Source organism: Cervus elaphus, chromosome 11, assembly GCF_910594005.1.
Source record: "Cervus elaphus chromosome 11, mCerEla1.1, whole genome shotgun sequence".
Taxonomy (NCBI): Eukaryota; Metazoa; Chordata; class Mammalia; order Artiodactyla; family Cervidae; genus Cervus; species Cervus elaphus.
Window position 1 is genome coordinate 34,760,230 of NC_057825.1, and position 21,629 is coordinate 34,781,858.

Sequence of the window (21,629 nt, forward strand, 5' to 3'; positions counted from 1 at the left end):
CCGCCAGCGTGGCCAGTATCTTCCTCGGCTGACTCACAATATTGACTTTCTCCTTAGCTACACCACCTCCTCCTCCTCCTCTCAGAACAGCATGTAAGGAGGTTTTCTCCTTGGCCTACTTAATTGCAGGCTCAACCTCCCTCTGCTTGTGTTTTCCTGGTGTTTTCCTCCTGTTGACATCACAGTCTGCCCACTCCTGGAACTTTCGTCATCTCTGTCCGTCCAGGACCGGGAATTGCAATTAGAACACTTTGAGTTCTCTCCCAACCCTACTTCCACAGTGGATTTTTTAAACCAAAGTTAAAACAGTATAATTCCTGGGAGCAGTTGTGTTTCTCTTGATGATATTTTGCTTTGAAGTCCAGTTGTCTTTCAGTGACTGAGTCATTCAACTTCATGCTTTTAACCACCCTGCACCTCTGCCCCAGTAAAGCCTGGATATCTCTGCATGGTTTCTTTTCTCCCCCTGCAACCCTGGGGGAATCCACGGATTCCAAGGAGGGGCAGGAATGCTAAGCCCTTGGCCTTTCCCTCCCAGTGTCCCCATCAGGGTATGGTTTTCCTACCTGGGGGTATTTGGGGTCTCCTGGGATGGATGGCCATATTGATGACTTCAGAGGACCCACCTGTCTCATTCTGCATGATTTAATGTAGTTCTGGCCTTTCTCTTCCAAAGCAGCTCGGTAGGTCTTCCCATTAAATGCTTCTGTTTCATAAAAGCAAGTGGAAGGGATTTAGATCTGAAAACAAAAGGCAAATGCTGCATGGAGACATATTATTACTACCACAAGACTGTTCATAGCTCCCCAGCCATGCCCCAAATTTAAAAAACAACAGCAAACACAAAGCAAAACAAACCTAAAACAATCTACGAGTATGTTATCCTGTGCTATATGACTTGTGGGAATAATTACATAGTCCAGTGTTTTCCTCCAAAAGCATCTCAGATATAAACCTACAGCATTGTGCCAACTTCTCAGGTCATCTTCTTCCTGGAATTTCACCCCTAGAGTGACATACCAATAGTGACAAACCAATAGGACTGGAGAGGATCTTAGAGGTAGGTCATCGAGCCAGAATGATCTGTAACTAAAATACAGAGACATGGAACAATTTTTGAAGGGTTAAACAGCCAGCAAGTGGCAGAACAAGGATTAGAACTCAGGTCTAATCACCAAGCATCCTGGCTACAGCACCAGCCTGATAAGCACATATGTAACCGGTGAATTCATGTCTCATAATTAGAGTCCTATGACATAGTGTCTGCAGGCTTTGGCTGATACCCCGGGTGCCCCACTGTGGCAACAGACGCTCTTGAAACTGTTCTATCTCATGCCCCTCCTCTAGGAACAGTTTTTGCCTCCTTTTTCAGAGACTTTCGCAAAGCCAGAAACTCCAACAGCACTAGGGCATGTTTTTCTCTTCCTTTTTCTTTTTTCTTCTTACCAACAGTCTCGCTGCCTCTTTTCTGATAACTATTCCTCCACTGCTGCCTGCTCCCTCTTTTGTGGAAATCTTAATCTCTTCTAACATTGACATCTCCCTGGGCATCTCCCCTAACACAAATCAGGAGACAATGCTAGCCTCCTAATTGGCGTCCCTATCTCCAAGGCTTATAGCTGTTAACACAGCTCTGGCTGTGTATTACAGTTATCTGGGGGCTCTTAAAAATAATGAATACCTACAACCACTTTGTATATCTACTAAAGCTGAACACACGTATTCCCTATGACCCAACAATTCTACTCCTATGTATATCCCCAACAGAAAGGTATACACTCATTTCACCAAAAGATGGACAAGAATTTTCATAGCAGCACTATTCATGACCCCCAAACAGGAAAACCCCCAAATGTCTACCAGTAGCAGAATGTGTAAACAAACAGCACATTCATGCAATAGAATAACCTCACAGCAATGAGACTAAAACTTTAACATACAACTATATATATAAATTTCAAAAACAAGCAGATATACACATGGTCTTATTGGGATGTGGATAGTGCTAGAAGAGAGCAGGAGGGAGCTTTTGAGTGTTGATTGTATTCTATTCCTTACCTGGATGCTGACTATGTGAGTATGTTCATTTTGTCATAATTTATCAGTGACTCATTTTTTATATTTGTTTCTATATGTATGTTAGCTTCAGTGAAAAAGAAAACAGTGCCTGGGCCTGATCCCCAGAAATTCTGACTTTGTCTGGGGTAGCATCTAGATTCAATACCTTTTAGATGTTTCCCAAGTGATCATTGCATAGGGTTTGTGAACTACTGCCTTAGATCTCCTCTCCACAGGGCAACCACATGCTCTCCATAAATGAAATATGACCAAGTCACACCCCTGCTCTCAAATGTCCGAGGCTGGCCCCTCCCCGGGGAAGAAGGGCCAGGCACACCAGGCCTTCCGGGTCTCGGCCCCAACTAACCTCTCCAGCAGCCACTCCTACCAAGTGACCTGCGCTTGGCAATCCAGCAAGGAGTGAAGCTTCCTGCACCGCCCATGCTGTCTCCTGCCTCTGTGTGTTTGCCCTTGCTCATCCCGTTCTCTCTGGCTGCCCTTTCTGCCTCCTTCCCCTGGCTAGCCTTGACCCACCTCAACACTGGCACTGGCACTCAGGTGCCAGCTTCAACAAGAAGCCTTCTCCAAGTCCCCAGAGCAGGCTAGAGCCCCCTGGGACCCATCCTGTCTCAGTCCTGTCATTTGCCACATTGTTGTAGCCACCGTGTCTGTCCTTAGGAAAGGTGGGTTCTAGCAAATACAACTCCCTTTCCTGTGGGCTCCAGGTCTGTGTGACTCCAGTTCATCCATCCATCCACTAGACCACTCTTTCCTGAGCACCACGATGCCACAGGGGCTGCCCCAGGTGCTGGGGAAAAGAGATGCCCTGCTCTTGGGGAGCTTCCAGTCTAGTGGGGAAAAGAGATGAAAAAAAAAATAACAAGGTAATTTGTGACCACATTCAGGGCTTTTAAAAAATTAAAGCAGGGTGCTATGACAGAGAGAATGGTGGGGAGAGGGAGGCCTCACTGGAGAGTGACATGTGAACTGAGAACTGAATGTCAAGAGGCTGCCAGGCATGCTGAGGTCTCAGGCCAGGGTGTTCCAGGCAGAGGAAACTGGACCTGTGTGGGCCAAGAGTCAGGAATGAGCTTGAAGTGTGTGAGGAGCGTAAAGGCCAGTGTGGCTGGAGGGAAGGAAACAAGGTCAGAGAGGTGGACAAGAGCAAGGGCTGGGTCCTTGGATGGCTTTCAACAGGGGAGCCATGAGACCTGGTTTACCCTCTGGCTGCTACATAGAGATGGATAGGAGGGAAGCAAGAGAGGAACTCGACCATTAGGAAGCTGCTGAAAGTCCAGGAAGGTGAAGGTGGCAGAGACCACGGGATGGCAGCGGAGAAGGGAAGTCATTGGATCTGGGATGTGGTTTGGACTGGTTGGTGGTAGACGAGGAATAAGGGATGACTCTTCAGTTTGGAGTCAAGGAATCGGGGTGGACAGTTGAGGTGCATAGAGAGAAATACAGTTGGGAGGGGAAAATCAAAAGTTCGTATTTTGGACATGGTCACTGTGAGCTGCATTCCAGAAGTCCACCTGGAGGAATCAGGAAATGTGTTAAATGTATGATTCTGGAGTTCAGGGAGTCAGCAATGGAGATTTTGGAGGAGGGGAGAGAGAATGTGGGGATGATTAGCCTAGAAGTGCCATTCAAGGCCACAGAATTGACTGAGAGGCTCCTAGAAAAAGATTAGGGGAAAAAAGGCATAGGGCCAACCACCAAACCCTGGGGCTTTCTTCCAGCTTTTGGTCTAGCAACAGATGAGAAGGACAGAAGGAGGAGGGGGGAGGGAAATAACAGTGCTGTATTTTGGGAGCCAAGAGAAGTATTTTGAAAAGGAAGCATCAACTTTGACAAATTCTGCTGAAAAGTGAAGCAAGACAAAAAAGAAAGTGAGCACTGAATCCAGGAATATAGAGATCACTGGTGACCTTGACCAGAGCTTGAGTCAAGTGAGAGAGACAGATAGAGTGGAAGATTGAGAAGTGCAGTTCAGTTCAGTCACTCAGTCATGTCTGACTCTTTGCGACTCCATGGACTGCAGCACACCAGGCTTCCCTGCCCATCACCAACTCCTGGAGCTTACTCAAACTCATGTCCATTGAGTCGGTGATGCCATCCAACCATCTCATCCTCTGTTGTCCCCTTCTCCTCCCACCTTCAATTATTCCCAGTATCAGGGTCTTTTCCAATGAGTCAGTTCTTCGCATCAGATGGCCAAAATATTGGAATTCAGCATCAGTCCTTCCAATGAATATTCAGGACTGATTTCCTTTAGGATGGACTGGTTGGATCTTCTTGTTATCCAGGGGACTCTCAAGAGTCTTCTCCAACACCACAGTTCAAAAGCATCAATTCTTCAGTGCTTAGCTTTCTTTATAGTCCAACTCTCACATCCATACATGATTACTGGAAAAACCAAAGCTTTGACTAGATGTTCCTTTGTTGGGAAGTGCAACAGGGGCTAAAAACTACTCTTCTAGAACTATGAGGAATAAAAGTGAAGGCAGTCAAAAAAAAAAAAAAAGGTGAAGGCAGCTGGTGGAGAGGTGGGAGGGGATTCAACCTGGGAGATAGAGGATACAGTAGATTGTGTACCAAGCCCAAGGAACCAGTAGAAACAGAGAAACGGATACAATCATCAAAACCATATGATTATCACCTTCCTCTACGCCAGTTAGTTCCTAGGTTCCTGGAATATCACTGGGAGTCAGCCAACCTGATCTGTAGCATCTGTTCTGTCTCTGGGTGGTTCTGTTACAATTGAAATAATGCTTTGTTACCTATATAAACCACCTCCTGCTCACACGTGTTTGATCTTCTCATTTGATGCTCACGACACCAGATGTGGAGTTGTCCAGTCACAGTTTAATGCCCCACCCCTAACCCTGGGGCAGTTCTGGAGTCCTCTTAGCCCCACACAGCATTATTAGCAGAGCCAGGACCCCAGCCAATGAGCCCACTGTGCTCTGTCCATTCACAGCAGCATCTCTCCCAGGACCAGAGCACCCTGTCCTCCTCTAATTGTTACTAACAAACAGGTACAAAAAGGCTTTAAGACAACAAAAAGCAAGGTCCTGGGCCAGGTGTGGTCATTAGCTGGCATCGTGAACTTGCACTTCCCTCCTGGGCAGTACCTGGATATCAGGGGCTGATGAGGTCAGGAACAGGCGGGGAGCAGATCACGGGATGGGTGGAGGTCAGATGTTCAGGATGGAGTCTGGATAGGTGAGTGCCAGGGATCCATCTCCTTGGTGCAGGCCACGTGTCACAGGGCAGGGTACTGGCTAAAGATGCTGGGGAGGAGGTTACAGCAGCCTCCAGCTCATTCTCAGAAGGTCCCAGGATCAAATGCATTAAGCTAAACCTGAACCATAATTGCTCCCCAGGAGGTTCAAGTAAACCTTTTCATCTATACAAAAAACACACAAAAGTAGCTCAAGCAAGAAAGCTCCAATTTCTTAAGGATCAACAAGTCAAGCATAGTAGTGATGTCATGGTAACCAGTGCATTTTCAAAGTGTTCCTGAAATTGACTATCCCCAGACACTTCAAGAAGTTGGGAAATATGCTCATCACCATTTTGTAAAGTTGAAAATGCAGAGTATCTGCATTCACAGCCACCCACAGGGATGCAGGAGATGGAAGTCCTGAGCCCTGCCTCCCCCTACCCCGACTCATCATTCACTGAGGCCTCTGAACGGGTCAGACTCCCCTGGGTCTCAGTGTCCTTTGCAGTAAATCCCAGATACGAACTCGGGGTCCTTCTGCTCTGATGGCCTCTGATTTGCCAATCTCTGAGTCAGAAGTCAGGTCCAGCTCTGGCCTCAGGGTGGCAAATGTCGCCCGTGGGTCTTGCCCCTTTGCTGGTTTCAGCAAAAGCGGGAACCTGGTGTGAGATACTCCTCCCTCCAACAGCGGGGGAGTGCTCAGCCTGGGAGGAAATCAAGGTTTCCTTTTCTCTCTCCAGCTAGAACCCGTGGGCCATAAGACCACCTCCAACAACTTCACCTACAGCCGAACCAAGCTCAAGTGCCCCTCCGCTGTGAGTAAGATCCCTCCTGTCTGGTATGCAGCAGGTGTCTGAGCTGGGGGAGGAGGGCCCTGGCCACCTGGAGGCACCAAAGTCCCCTGGGAGGCTTTACCATCAGACACGGTCATTCACGACCACCCTTCTCAAATCTCACCTCCCCTGCCTGCCCCTGACATTTCTCAGGTCCTCAGGCGCTCAGCCGGGAGTGAGGCAAGGGAGAAAGCACAGGCTCACTGAAGCAGGACGAGGCCCAGGGGAGGCAGATGAGCAAACACTGGCCAGACCCTCATCACCCACCATGATCCCGGAGGGTCTGAGGCATCCTCTGCCTTAAACGTGCACCAAGGAGCCCTCCCGCACTAGGCATGCTCCTGGTACTGGGGGCTGCAAGGCAGAGAAATAAGACACCATGTCTCTGCTGGGTGCCTGCATCGTCTTTCTGGCTTGCCAGCACTCCCAGTGTCCAGGCCCAGACACCCTCCCCCAGACCACTGACAAAGCCCCCCCCTCCCTGGCTCTCCTCTGTCCATCCTGTAATCATTGCCAGACACAGAATGGCATACCTGGAAAGAATTCCAGTCTTCTCAAGACTGCTTGAAACCTTTCCCTGGTCCCCATGTCCCACCGAAGAGAGTCCAGACTGGAGGCCCACCTCCCTGTATCACCTTAGACACATAACTCCGCTCCTGGAAAACGGAGCCACTTCCCAAACAAAACCCATGATGGCCCCCGTCTGTGCTTCCACTTCTGCCATCTGCTCCCCTGGAGGCTCATCCCTCATCTCCACCTGTGGAAAATGTTCACATTCTACAGGCCCAGGTGTTGCCCCTTCTCTGCTGTTGCTCACCCTATCTCCTCTACACTCCCACCCCAGTGTTGGTGTCTTTTCTCTGCCTGCCTCTCCCAAGTCCTGACCCAGGCCCTTTGGTGATGTGATTATTTCTAAACACTTCTGTCTCCCAACTGGACCATGAACAACATGACATCTCAACCCTCAGGCATTCTCTGAGCTCCCAGCACATGCCAGCATGCCATCAGCCTTCACTGGGGGAACAGAAAGGATCCAGGGAGGCAGGCCCTTTGCATTTTGGGTGCTTAGTCCACTACAGAACCAGCTGTCCTTCCACACCAACCTTCCCCATTCACAGGCACCCCTGGGATGGGAGGAGGGAAGTAGCTCTCCAGTGGAGGCCTAGAGGAAACAGAGGTAGGGGCTCTGCCAGCAACCCCAGGTCTCCCTTCCATGGGTCATCTATCACTTCCTGATCATTCAAAACTGAGTTGACAGGAAAGGAGGTGCTGGTGAGAAACCAAAAACCAAAACCAAAACGGTATCCATTTTGGATACCCCTCCTCATTCAAGGGGCTTGGGCTCAGTGTGGCTGAAGGAGCTTTACAAACAAGAGATAGGCTGTGGAAACAAGGCCATTGCTCCCTCACTGGGATGGGGACCACACAAGCCTCAGATGGGTGGTTTTCCGGTCCCTGACCCAGAACTCTCACCTCCTCCACAGGAGAACCCCTATCTCCGCACCCTGAAGAACAGTCAGCTGCTCCAAGAGCAGGCTGACGCAGAACCCCCAGTGCTCTCCTGGGCCATGCCAGTGGCGGCAGGAGGCGGCCTGGTGGTTGGTGTTGGTGCAGTGATGACCTGGAGAGCCCTAAGAGGTCGCCAGAAGGAAAACTCTCCCCTAAGTCTGAATACCATGAGCTTCTAGGCCTGCCAGCCTTGTGTGGGCTCTCATCCTGAACTCCCCAGCCCTCCACCTCAGTCCCCCTTTCCCCACTTCAGAGGCCACTCCAATGCCAGGACACAGGAGAACAAATGGATAGTCACGACTTCCTGGGGCCTGGGACCTATCCTCCTGGAATTGGTGCATTTGAATAAAGGCCAAAGCTGTTCTATTCTTGAGTTTGCCTGCTTGGAGCGCTCACCTTCCACCTGTTGCGTGCTGCAGGTGTGGGAGCTGGAAACTTTCGTGTCCTGTCTCAACCAGAACTGCCCAAGGGACGGCCAAACGAGCCTAGACCATCACCCTACAAGCCCATTCTCCATCACCAAAACCCTATTTCAAATGTGGGGAAAATGCCGGTCACCATGGCTGGAATTGGGGGGCTTGCCGGCCACCACTGGGTACAATCCAACACACATCTGTTATGCACATTTCTGTACTCAGGGCAAGGTAGAGCACTGTAGTACCTCCAAGGTTGTGCATGTCACGGCCCAGCCCAGAGATGAACTCTTTTCAAAAGACAAGATGCTCTGTGACCATGTGATTCAGTCCTGGGCAGCAGTAGGTAAATGTGTCTGCTCTTGAGAATAGGAGTTCCTTGGGAAAGGTTTCCCAGAAGAGAGCAATTTTGAAATGTCATTTTACAAAAGGATTGGGACATGAACACGTCATATATCCTCAACCTGATTTTCTCGAGGTGCTACATTTAGGAAAGAATCCTTCTTTCTACACTATCAAGTTTATGAGAGAGCTAAGCAGAGTCTGTTAACACAGCCTCCCTTCATTCAGCCCCTACCAGCAGCAAGGCCCTCAGCTGAATTCTTACATAGATAAGCTCTTTTATTCAGCACAAAAACCCAGGGAGGGCATAATGAAAAACTCTGAACACAGAACTAGTGATTGCACAACATTGTCAATGCACTAAATGCCACTGAATTGCTCACTTTAAACTGGCTAATGATATGTCATGGGAACTTCACCTCCATAAAAAACAAGCAAAAGTCCATTATCATAGGATCTATGTACCTTTCTGATCCCAAAGCCTGAGATGACAAAGAATATATCATCTGAATGTGTGGCTTTCATCAAACCCCATTACCAACCTGAGTCCCAGTTTCTCAGACATTTCATCTATACAATGGAAAAATGGAAATAAGAGTATTTTGCCTGTCTCCCAGTCTTGCTTTAAAAAACAAACAGAAGCTGTATAAAAGTTCTCTGTTCCTCTAAAACACGGCACACATGAAAGTGGGTCATTTTCTCTTCTATGAAGAGTTGAGCTAGGGTCTAGATTATTGGGGTCTTAGAGGTTCAGAGATGGGTTTGGGGACCTGGGAGTAATGTGTGGATGAAGACTACTTGCCTTCCACTCATGGAGGTTCCTCATCTTGTTTCTCTTTAGCAAAAATGAATAGTCTCTCCAGAGGACCTCCCAGTCCCAGTTTTCTAGTTTCAATTTCTGCTTCTGAACAAGAGGAAGCAGTATACCTGCCCCCACTTCTTCCCGTGGACCAAAAACAATGACTAAATAATCACACACCCTACAGAATGACCACATCCCAGCTTGTGTTCTTGGCTTAACACAGCATAACAACCAAGATAACCCATGAGGTTGAAGAATTCAACATTTTTTTAATTCCCTAAGTTTCCATTTCAGTAGCACCTACTTCAAAGAACCATGAAATTCATAAGTCTACCCTCACTTGGATTGGGATTGAAATTTATACTACCTGAGTAATCTAGGAGCCCCCAGTCTGAAAAATTTATGAAAGATGTGGTCCCACACGGGGAACCAAGGAACACTTTGGAGAAATAAAGGGAAACCCCCGCTGGAGGGACTCAGCCACAAACCCACCCACATTCCCACCAAACATATGCTAAAAAGCCAAAATTTAAAAATACATGAGAGCACTTACTTGAACCCAGTGGTAGTATATATACACTGGAACATGCCCTTCTCCCCCAGGAAAATGTTCAGTCTAGTTAGGAAGTCAACCATGGCCACACCAGGAGTAAAGTCACCAAATCCTAAGAAAGCTACACTCTATGATACTTTCCATGGAGACTTTTTCATTCAAAAAAGATGGAATGAAAAGCATTAGTCCTTCAGTCATGTCTGACTCTTTGCAACCTTGTGGACTGAAGCCTGCCAGGCTCCTCAGTCCATGGAATTTCCCAGGCAAGAATACTGGAGTGGGTTGCCATTTCCTTCTCCAAGGGATCCTCCTAACCCAGGAATTGAACCCAGCATCAAAAAAGATCAGTGTGGATTACACTTGGTCAAAAGCCTTCATAAAGGATATGGAAATTTCAGTTCTGAGGGATGAAGAGATGCTTTGGTTAGAGGCTGAAAAGAATGGGGTCATGGAGACTGGAAAACTCCATTTAAGTAGAGAGATGAATGAGTATGGTGTGTATATAGGACAACAAGAAAGATGTTGTCCAGAAAATGAGGATGTTTGAGCCAGATATCGTCAGGTTAGGGGAGACACTATGGCAAGGACAAGGAATTAATATGATTATATTGTTATAACAGTTATAGTATCACACTGTATTTGATTTGGGACTGAATGCTACTGGGAAAAGATTGGTACAAGAAAAATAATGCCAATAAAAATTGACATACAGTGTTTACACTACAACAGACAAATGGTGCACAATTAAGCTTCCATATGCCTTTGATCATCCCCCCCTTTTTTTTAAACAGACGAGAAACTCAAGACTCAGAAAGTGTTAATTGGCCCAGAGTTATGGTTTCATTCCATAATGGAACATTCATCAAAATGAATACTGGTTTTCAGAGTAGGAGAATAACCCAAAAATACAACATAGATGATTCTAGCTGAAAATTGGGCTGAACTGCAAATAAATATGATATAAAATAAAATATGATCTAGAAAAACAGGGATACATATTATCATCACAAGGCTGTGATGGCACCGTAAGTTTTTGTGCTTCCAATTGGTCTGAAGAATTCAGCCATCTCTAGCTAGTAAGCTTTTAAAAACTTACTATAGGACTTATCTGGTGGTACAGTGGATAAGAATCTGCCTGTCAATGTAGGGAATGGGTTCAATCCCTGATCCGGGAATATTCCACATGCCGCAGGACAGCTAAGCCGGTGCACCACAACTACTGAAGCCCACACGCTTACAGCCCATGCTCTACAACAAGAGAAGCCACTGCAATGCGAAGCTCGTGCATCACAACAAAGAGTAGCCCCCACTAGCCACAGCTAGAAAAAGCCTGCACACGGCAACACACACAGGCGCAGTGCGGCCAAAAAAAGGAAAGAAAAATTAACTATAGGGACTCAGATTTACTTTGCTAGGATGTATGTGGGGTTATAGCAGTTAGCGAATCTTTTAATTAGGAAAAAAAAAATGAAGAAACAATCCCAGTGAGAATTAGTAGACACAATATATGACAGGAAACATAGGATTAGAGTCACATTTTATGTAATAGTACTGAAGACAGACTATATACAAGTAGATTTCAGAAGATTAAAGAGAAAAGACACTTAAAACATGAGGTAAGAAAAAGGTAGTATTTTTTAATAAGGGCAGATTTATAAAAAAAAAAACTAAGAACCAAATGGAAATTCTAAAAATAAAATATATTGTTATTAAAATAATCATTAAATTTGTTCAAATAACAGATTAGAAATTCAATAAACCAACATGTCTGGTGTATTTACTGTGTATCAAGTACTGCTTTTAATAGTCTATATTACTCATTAATTCTCACAACAGCCCAATGAGATAGGTACAATGGTTATCCCAATCTTCTAAGACAGAGAAACTGAAGCAGATTCACTGTCTTTTTGGTCTTTTTGTAAGAATTCAATTAGATGAAAACAATAGTTTAAAAAGTAGGTATTTAATAATGCACTCCCTTCCTATATCCATATGAAATCCAATAGATTCAATGGGGACTTGGTGAAACAACAATAAGGAAAATGTATTTGATACCTTACAGTTTACAAAGCATTTTTATATGTTTTCATTTGATCCTCACCACAAACTTGAAAGCAAATTGCTGTATTGTTAAGAAAAAAATATCCCAAACTTAGAAGGCAGGCAAGAGAATGACCACATATCCTGTTAATGTCACTGTTGAACAAGCTTGCTAAAGAAATTTTGTTATCTAAAATACACTTGTGTTTGACTTTTCTATTTGATTTAGAGCCCAGATACTCTGAAATTATGTTAACTAATGTATTTCTGACTGATAAAAAAGATAAAATCAAGGTTATAGTTTTATCACCCTGTAGAACATTAACCAGTTTTCTATTAGCAACATATTTCAGCATTCCTTTGGCCAACTAACAAAGTAAATTTCCTTCCTGAAATTCTCCTTTAAACCAAACTTGCCCATCATGATGATTCCCTCGTTGATAACTGAGTTAAACTCTAGACGGTGGGATGGCATCACCAAACTCAGTGTACATGAGTTTGAGCAAGCTCCGGGAGTTGGTGATGGCAGGGAAGCCTGGTGTGCTGCAATCCATGCAGTCCATGGGGTCACAAAGAGTCAGACACAACTGAGTGACCGAACTGAACTGAAAGTCTAGACATATGTTCATCCTATATTCATATGAGAATTTTTTTTAACTTCTTGAAAATACCTTTTAAAATTCATAAGGGGAAAACTTTTATTAATTATGAGAAAATATATAAAATGATATATTATAAAAAAACCTAGTAAGGTTGAACAAGTGGAAAGCAGTGATCCATTCCCTAGGTGATGGTTCTCAAATAAACATTTGCAAATGTGTCTCTTTGGGGAGATGTGTACAAGAATATTTGTGGCAGTGTTGCTCATCAAAACAATAAAGCCAGACATGAGATGACTATCCATCAATAATGGGCTGGGAAAATAACTTATGGTATATTAATCTAAGTGAGTATTTATTCATCAGTGAAAGTAACTACAGCTGCATTCATCAGCTTGGGTGACTAACACATAACTGAGCAAAAAGAAAGTATGGCAAAGAACACATGTAATATGACTCCATTTAAACATGGAGATAGGCAGTAGAAGTAGTCAAGGAAATCAGTGTAACAATTATCAGAAAAATCAATAATGTTACTTTTGAGAGAAGGAGGGGTTGGCAATTGAGGAAGGATGTACAGAAGGCTCCTAAGACACTGGAATGGCAATTTCTAAATGTGGGTGGTAGTTTCCCAAGATCTTGCTTGATTACTGTTCTTATAATTGAATGTATATATACTTCTTTTTGTATATATACAGACTTTTTCTGTATGTGTAATTCATATTTTTTAAGTTAAAAGAATGAAGGAGGAAGATGTTTTTATAAAAGAACTAAGCTAAATTAAACTGCTTATTCATTCAATGACCAGTTGAAGGGGGTTTTTTCCTGATTGCCACCTACAGAATTTGTGAGTATTCATTCCAAAGTCACTTGAGTGAAATAAATAGAAGTCAAAGTTGACCCAGGCAAAGAAAAAGAGATCCCACATCCAGCTGGCAGGGAATCTGCCTACCCGCAGCAGATCAGTTTGAGGCCAGCTCCTGAGCAAGCATGGGATTCCCTGGTGGCGCAGAGGTAAAGAATCTGTCTGCCAATGCAGTGGAGCAAGAGATGCAGGTTCGGTCCCTGCGTCAGGAAGATCCCCTGGAGTAGGAAATGGCAACCCACTCCAGTACTCTTGCCTGGGAAATCCCATGGACAGAGGAGCCTGGAGGCTACAGTCCGTGGGGTCTCAAGAGTCGGACCACGGCTGAGAGACAGCACACCTGAGCAGCGTGGCATTGCTGGGTGGCAGCAGGACTCACCAGGCTTCCGCGATAGGAGGCCACTCGTGTGTACCCGCTGTGTTCTATGCGAAATCCAGAAGACTTGTCGCTAGAAGCTTGTCCCACTGTTTGGCAGCTGGCACTGTGACACCCCGAGGGCCAAGGGAACATGGGCCTTCCTGGAGGCCCAGGGTCCACCCCTCCTGGGCCATGGCTGCATCTAGCAACAAAACTGCTGCCATCAGAACACTGTCGCCCAGTCCTGGGTGAGCAGGAGGTGAGGACAATGAGAGCAGCAGGAGAAAGCAGAGGCTTCTCCTGAGTACATTCACTCGGATGGTGTTTCAGTCGCTTGAATTCCATTCTTTATGACCAAATAAAGTTTCCAGCACATGCGGGCTCTGGGAGGAGGGGAGCTGGGGAGCAGACAGGAGTATAAAATGATTCCCATCCTGAACTATTAGGATTGACCTTCTTTCTTCAACTGCAATAAACCAGGGATAACGTCTACCTTAAAAGGCTATTAGCAGATTAAATGAACAAAACACATGAAAAGGGGCTGACAGAGGAGGAGTTTGATCAATGGCAGCTGTCATTTTTCTCATCCCCTGTGTGCAAACTGGGCTGACAGCGTGTCCACGAGCCCTGCTCTCCTTACCCTCAGCCACTCTGCATTGTCCACTTGGGTTCTCAACCTAAGAATAAAATGATTGGCCGTCCAGCAAAAACTCAGCCTCCCCTGGTAACCTAGGAAGAGGCCTCTCCTCTGGATAGAACAACCAAGGCAGCAGCCGGGGTCTCCCACTCAGAGGTGAACAGGGCAGCTGCAAGTGCCTCTGATGGTTCCTTTCTGAGCATCAGTTAATTTAATTTGACTTGTCTGTCTTTGCTGATATCCCAAAAGGATATGAAAGAGGTTGACAGGACTGCCTCCTTCCAGCGTTATCATCTCGGTTCCTCTGACTTGGGGGATATCTCAGGGTCTAGGATGCAAAGGAGGGCAGGCTCACACCACCTGGTCCCCACATCACCTGGGAGGCAGCTGTTTCCTCTGCCCACTCCATCAGGGGACTCTGTCATGGAAGAAAGTCTGGTTTTAGTCGATTTCTATACCTGCCTAGGTTTAGAAGTGGAAAAGCTAGCCCCGCCTTAGACTACTTAGTGCTCTGTGCTCTCAAAAGCCAGACAGGACCTCCCTGCACCCCTGTTCCCCATTTGTGGGCAGAGGAACAGAGGAGGCCAAAGGGCATCAACCCCCTAGAGAGGAAGTGCCGGGCCTTGGAGTAGATTCGAGGATGCCCTGCCCACAAGGAGGCCTGCAGGGCAGGTTGGTTTTTTCCGCTTGCTGGAAAAATCACTCAGAGCATATCTCCCGCGCCCAGGAAATCAATGATAATGTCATTATTCATGGAGCCTCCATTTCAGCCTTTCTCTTGCAGCTCTGTTTCTGTAACTCGTTCTACACAGGAAGGCACACGATCGGGATCTCCTTGGGTCTGAAATCCCCTGAGCAGACAAGGAAATAGTTCTCAACATTGGTCCCCAGAATAATTCACCTTCTAGAAGGTGGCATAGGGGCCTGTGACAGCAAGCCCTGTGCTGGCACATATCACAAGGCCGTTGTGAAAATTCGAGAGGGTCTGAGCGTTAAGCACAGAACACTCCTGGCGCGGAGTAAACACCCCATGAATTTAGCCACTATTAAGTGTTTTTCATAGGATGCACCTCAGGCTTCATATTTGATTGTTTTTGTCCCTCTGCCAAATGCTTATTTATGTATTCAGTCCTTTCCCCCTGAGATGATATTTATGTTGTTCCTATGACAGAAACACTTTTACCAATAGTTTTCATTCAGCCAGCCAGCCAGCCAGCCCATGGAACTGAGGCTCATAATCATGTGTCCTGTGTGGGCCATGAGTAAATCTCAGTGAGGAAGACAGGTCACCTCCAAGGTATTTACAGTCTGCTGAAGGCTTTGCCACACACTTTCAATTATGTACCTGCAAAAAATATTAGCACATGAACCACAATGAAGAGATGTTTATTTATAAGTTGTATTAGCCCACTAAGCTCCTCTGTCCACGAGATTCTCCAGGCAAGAATGCTGGAGTGGGTTGCCACGCCCTCCTCCAGGGGATCTTTCCAACCCTGGGATCAAACCCAAATCTCTTCTGTCTCCTATATATATATCAGGAGACAGATATATATATTAATACATCAGTTACAAAACACATAAAAATAGACATTTGCAAAGAACAAGGTAGTTAAGATTTGGAAGGAAGAGAGCATTTTGATTGAATATATTTCACTACTTTCAAAATCTTGGGGAAATTCCCTGGTAGTCCAGTGGTTAGGACTCCATACTTTTGCTGCCTAGGGCATGGGCTCAATCCCTGGTCAGGGAACTAAGACTCCACAAGCTGCATGATGCATCCAAAAAGTAAAATCTTGATTGAGAGCTTTGTGATATGACTATGCAAAGGTCTGGTTTTAGGTTAATTTTCTCTCTAAATTTGTCTTCAAAGGTAGTCATGGCTCAAAAATAAGAAGAGAGAGAAGAAAGAACTGACTGGAATAGGAGAGGCATCCTGTCTAGTCCTGCTCTTGGTTTCCTGTGTGTACATCACCTCTTCCCAGTCAGAACAGGACACACTGTTGCTTTCATTTGCTTCCCAGAGCTCGGCGCACAGAAGGTATTAAACATTTCTTGCCTCAATCCCCACTAATACTGGTTGTGCTCCGGGCAGGGCTGGGGGACACAATGGTCACCACCTTCCAGGGCCCAGGACTATGTGCAGGACTGCCCTGTGACTTCCATGATCCTTAGACACTTTGTCTTCATGGGTACCTTCTTCCATAAAAAAAAAAAAAAAATTAAATAATATATTTTACAAGTGTTTTGGCATAAAGACAAATATAATCCAGGCAGGATTTTAAAAAAGCATAACGTGGTCATGGCTGAAAAAAGATTCCTCACCAAGATGGATAGTTCCAAACAGAAGATGTACCTGGTTGGTTGTGCTAAGTCATGATCCTCATTCAATCGTATAAAGGTTTTTGTTAAATGTCACTCATGAAATACTCTTTTTCTTAAAGTTAATCTTTTTATATTTTAGCAAACTAACTGAAAAGTGTCCCATTTTTCACAAATGGGCTCATACTCCCCGCTGAAGCCATTTTCAAGTTTTGAAGTTTGAAGTTTGCTTCCTAGATTTCTTTAATGTACACAGATACAAGAATTTATGGAGGAAGTTCATGATTGTCAGAAGCACAACCACATAAGCAATGCTTCCAAACATCTACTTTCCAAGTCAACTCCCAAAACCACCTTTGTTTTCATTTTGTTGACTTTTAAAAGTTTAGTTTATTGAATTATAGTTGATTTGGTGGTTCTAGTCGCTAAGTGTCTGACTCTTGAGACCCCATGGACTGTATCCTGCCAGACTCCTCTGTCCATGGGATTCTCCAGGCAAGAATACTGGAGTGGGTAGCTGTTCCCTTCTCCAGGGAATCTTCCCAACCCAGGAATCAAACCCGGGTCTCCTGCATTGCAGGCAGATGATTTACTGACTGAGCTATGAGGGAAGACCAATGTGTTGATTTCTGTTGTATAGCAGAGTGATTCTTTTTCATATTCTTTTCCATTATGGCTTATCACAAGATGTTGAATATAGTTCCCTGTGCTACACAGCAGGACCTTGTTTATTCATTATCTATATAATAGTTTGCATCTGTTAATCCCAAACTCCCAATCCTTCCCTCCCCACACCCTCCCTTTGCTTTTTTAATTATTATTATTTTGCTTTAGGCTGCTCTGGGTCTTCGTTGCTGTGTGTGGGCTTTCTCTAGTTATGACAAGTGAGGGCTACTCTCTAGCTGCACAGTGCTTTTCTTTGAGGTAGCTTCTCTTGTTGCAGAGCACAGGCTCTAGGGCATGCGGGCTTCAGTAGTTGTGGCCCATGGCCTTAGTAGTTGCAGCTTACGGGCTCTAGAGCTCAGGCTCAGTAGTTGTGACACACAGGCTTAGTTGCCCCAAAGTATGTGGGATCTTAGTTCCCAGATCAGGGATGGAACCTGTGTCCTCTGCACTGGCAGGTGGATTCTTAACCACTAGGTCACCAGGGAAGTCTCCCTATTTTTGTTTTTAAAGAGTACCTTTGCATATCACACTCTACAACTTACTTTCTGGAAGCAATTACTTCCTCTCCATTTCCATGAAGTGAGGTTGCTTTTTTTTTTTTTTAATATATGCTAGGTGACATTATCAACAGCCAGTTGTCATCATTTCAGCAAGTTTGAAACAGTTGTCTATTGACTTTAAAAATGCATAATCCATCTTTAGTCTTGGTGGCTTTTACAAGCACATTGCCAAAATATTTACATGGTGACTCCCTATCTCCTTACAAAATGTTATAAGGATTCTATGACACTTAAAAACCTGGCTCTAGAAACAATAACCACATTGATAATATCCTATCTCTTCTCTATGCTTTTGGCTTTGCTGCGACAGTTTGCCAACAGTGATACAGTGAAAGAATTTTATTGATGGTGCTGTGTTTGTACTCTTACCCAGGAATCTTTTATTCTAGTCAATGCAGTTAGCTCTATTAGTGAAGACATTTCCACAATTTTTCCAAAATATTGGTTTTAGTAAAAAGTAATTTTCTATTGAGTATATATCTTCACTGGTACATTTTTCTTTTTTTAACGGTACACATAGAAAGAGAAAGAGCAACTGCGTATTTATTTCTTAAGTGAAGTGATTCAACAAATACCATAGGCTAAGACATATTGCGTTTATCTATATTTTATCCAGATGTCCAATGCTTCATAATTTGTTCAAACACTTGGCAATATTTTCTGTGCATCTTCCAACAGTGAGGCCAGACAAGCATGTACCTATTCTTTTTGCAGTGTGTGGTTTCTCTTGTTTTATTTTAGTCATTATGGCATGTGGCTGTTTGCCTCAGCTAGTAAAAAAAACTAGAAAAAGAAAGAAAGAAAAAGCCTCTAAACATTTACTGGTAAGTTTAGTGAATTTTATAAGATGTTGAATTCAGAACCCTATGATTTCAAACATCACTTTTATAAAGTGTAGTGGTTTGCTGACATGTTATCAAATGCTTAGTTTTTAAATGTCTTGTGAATCCATATGGCTTCATTTCATTAGTTTAGATCTGAATACACCATAATGCACTTAGGGAGGGGGTTATTATTACTAGGAAGAGGTGCTTATAAATTCATAGTCTAATAGACTTCTCGACTTCTTGATAATTTCAGTGTCAATGTTTTAGGGCGTGTGGTGGTTGTTTTTGTTTTGTTTTTGGAGGGTTTTTTATCTCCTGCGTCAGGTCTGCTTAGATCATGGTTTTTCTTTCACAATGTGGCTTTGAAAAGCGCTTACTCTCAGGGCTGTCAGCTCCGCCATTTTTCTTGTGGCTTTAATTTGTCTGACAGCTTGTTATCAGACAGCTTTCAGCTCTGGTTCTATTACTTTCTAACTCTATGACCTGGGAGGACAGTCATCACACCACGTTGGAAGTAGACAATTGAGCAAAGGACCACTTTCAACCCCTCTGTGTTGGGTTCACATTACCACCCCTGGGAAACCACTCATACTTGTGACACTTGCATGAGAACGCCAGGGTCAACCCACAGATAAGATACTAGGAAGGTCAGCTTCTTTCACTGATATCAGAATCACCTGGAGAAATTTTAAAATTTTTAAAATACAGATTACTGGGTTGCATCCCAGATCTTCAGAATCAAAGTTTCCAGGATGTATACAGAGAGCAATATGTATTTCAACAAACTCTCCAACTAAATTTGTTTTGCATTACTCTATCACCCCACTGCTTTATCTCCACCCTGAACTGTTCAGGGGCATACTAAAAATTGAGAATAAAAATTAATATAAAAAAATTTAAGAAAAAATAATTGAGAATACATTATTTACTTTAGAAAACAACTGTGTGGTTGGTTTGTAAGATAGAAACATAATCACTTGCTGATACATTCTATCTTAGCATTCCTGATAGTTACCTAAATTACTCTTAGATTCAAACTTGAAATACAGTGCTCATTATTTTTTCAACTTTAAGCCTATATTGTTATTAAAGAGTCTAGCTTTTCCCCTCTCTCAAACTTGTATCCCTCTCCTTTTCCTGGCTCCCAAGTTTTACATAAATCATGTGGTCAAGGCCAGGTGCTTTATCTTTTAACATTGTATCCTTACAACAACTTCATGAGGGAGACACGATTCTCATTTTTAAAATGAGACTGGAAGCTGGACCCCAGTAAGAACCAATAACTCATCCACAGTTAAGAGGTTAGCAATTAGGCTTCCCTGGTAGCTCAGTGGTAAGAATCCACCTGCCCGTGCAGGAGACATGGGTCCAATCCCTGTCTGGGAAGATCCCACATGCCTCGGAATGACTAAGCCCATGTACCACAACTGTTGAGGCTGTCCTCTAGAGCTCAGGAACTAAAACAACTGCACCCATGTGCCACAACTAATGAAGCCCTTCTGCCCTAGAGCCTGAGATCTGCAACAAGAGAAGCCACCGCAATGGGAAGCTCGTGTACCACAAACTAGAGAAATAGCTCCCTGCTTGCTGCAACAAGAGAAAGCCCCAGCAGCCATGAAGACTCAGCACAACAAAAATAAATAAATAAAATTATTTTTTTTTTTAAAAAGAGGTTAGCAAGTAACAGAACTTGAATTTGAAATCTGTCTAGCTTTGAAACCTGTGCTGTTGAAATTTTAAACACTAACAAGTGTTGGTGAGGCTGTGGAAGAACTGGAATTCCCATACACTGCTGTTGGGCATGCAAAATCATACAATCACCTTGGAAAACAGTTTGGAAGTTTCTCCTAAGTTTAAAATGTACCCTTACCATATGACCCAGCAACATATTCCTGTGTTTTCCCCAAAGAAAAGAAATATACATCTATATAAAAAGTTGAACAAAACTGTTGATAGCAGTTTTTCTCATAAAAGTCCAACACTGGAAGCTCAAACTAATGACAGGAAAATGGAATGAACAAATTGGTATACCCATACAATTGAATACTACTCAGCAGTGAAAACTACCAAGCCTCACAACATGAATGGATCTCAAAAAGAAGCCAAATATGTAGGAAATACTCTTTGGAACTTCCCTGGTGGTTCAGACGGTAAAGCATCTGCCTGCAATGCAAGAGACTGGAGTTCAGTCCCTGGGTCAGGAAGATCCCCTGGAGAAGGAAATGGCAGCCCACTCCAGTATTCTTGCCTGGAGAATCCCCTGGACTGTGGACCCTGGTGGGCTACAGCCCACTGGGTCACAAAGAGTTGGACACAACTGAACAACTAACACTTTCATATACTCTGTGTGAAATTCTGTTTATATGAAATTCTAGAAAAGGTAAAATAGATCTATAATGACAGGAAACAGACATGTGGACTCCCTCGGCTGGGGCAGTGAGTGCAAGAGGGCTTGAGAGAGGTAATTTTGGGTAGTGGGACTGCTTTATATCTTGATTGTGGTGGGGATGCATTTGTCAAAACTCATTAGATACACTGAAAATGGGTGCATTGTATCATTTATATTACACCTCAGTAAAGTAGATTTTTTAAAAAAAGCAACAACTTCCTGTGCTCTTTCTACTGAACCACATTGCCTCTTTCTCTGACTCTACCATAAATCACACACTCTGCCCACCGGCCAAGTGAATGATGTAACATGCTGTGACATCTACAATGGAGGCCTGGGAGGCCACACAGCTGCCCCTGGTGACCGAGTGAGATTTTGGTGCAATATCATGTCCAAGTTCATTCCTTTACTGGGCTGTTTGAACTGAATTGAACTGAAATGTAGTTTTAGCCTGAGGCTCCATCCAGTGGCAGGAGTGGGGGGGTGAGGGGGGGCAGTTTTTGTTTTCCTTCTCATCTGTGCTGAGGAACAAAAAGGTAGGGTCTCCCTGGAAAATTCTCCACACAGGGCTGGAAGGACACCACCAAGGAGAGAAGTACTAACCATGCACCTCCCCTGGCACCACCAAGAAAC

The 21,629-nt window shown here is 44.3% G+C and overlaps 1 protein-coding gene and 2 long non-coding RNA genes across 5 annotated transcripts in view; 2 read left to right on the forward strand and 1 right to left on the reverse strand.

Moving 5' to 3' along the window:
• PLB1 (phospholipase B1) overlaps nucleotides 1-7,990 on the forward strand; it is a 130,055-nt gene extending 122,065 nt beyond the window's left edge. For all 3 annotated transcript variants that reach the window (XM_043917590.1, XM_043917589.1, XM_043917588.1), the window contains 2 exons: nucleotides 6,025-6,099; nucleotides 7,602-7,990. In XM_043917590.1, the coding sequence (XP_043773525.1) occupies nucleotides 6,025-6,099; nucleotides 7,602-7,805 (279 nt within the window). In that variant the 3' untranslated portion in view covers nucleotides 7,806-7,990. The remainder of the gene's footprint in view (nucleotides 1-6,024; nucleotides 6,100-7,601) is intronic.
• The window catches only part of LOC122703346, a 36,834-nt gene that overhangs the window by 833 nt on the left and 14,372 nt on the right, over nucleotides 1-21,629 (reverse strand). The window contains exon 2 of the long non-coding RNA XR_006343462.1: nucleotides 627-740. This is a non-coding gene — a long non-coding RNA (uncharacterized LOC122703346). The remainder of the gene's footprint in view (nucleotides 1-626; nucleotides 741-21,629) is intronic.
• Nucleotides 13,444-20,227, forward strand: LOC122703349. The gene is made up of 3 exons (XR_006343465.1): nucleotides 13,444-13,857; nucleotides 16,106-16,273; nucleotides 20,116-20,227. It is a non-coding gene; the product is annotated as an uncharacterized LOC122703349 (long non-coding RNA).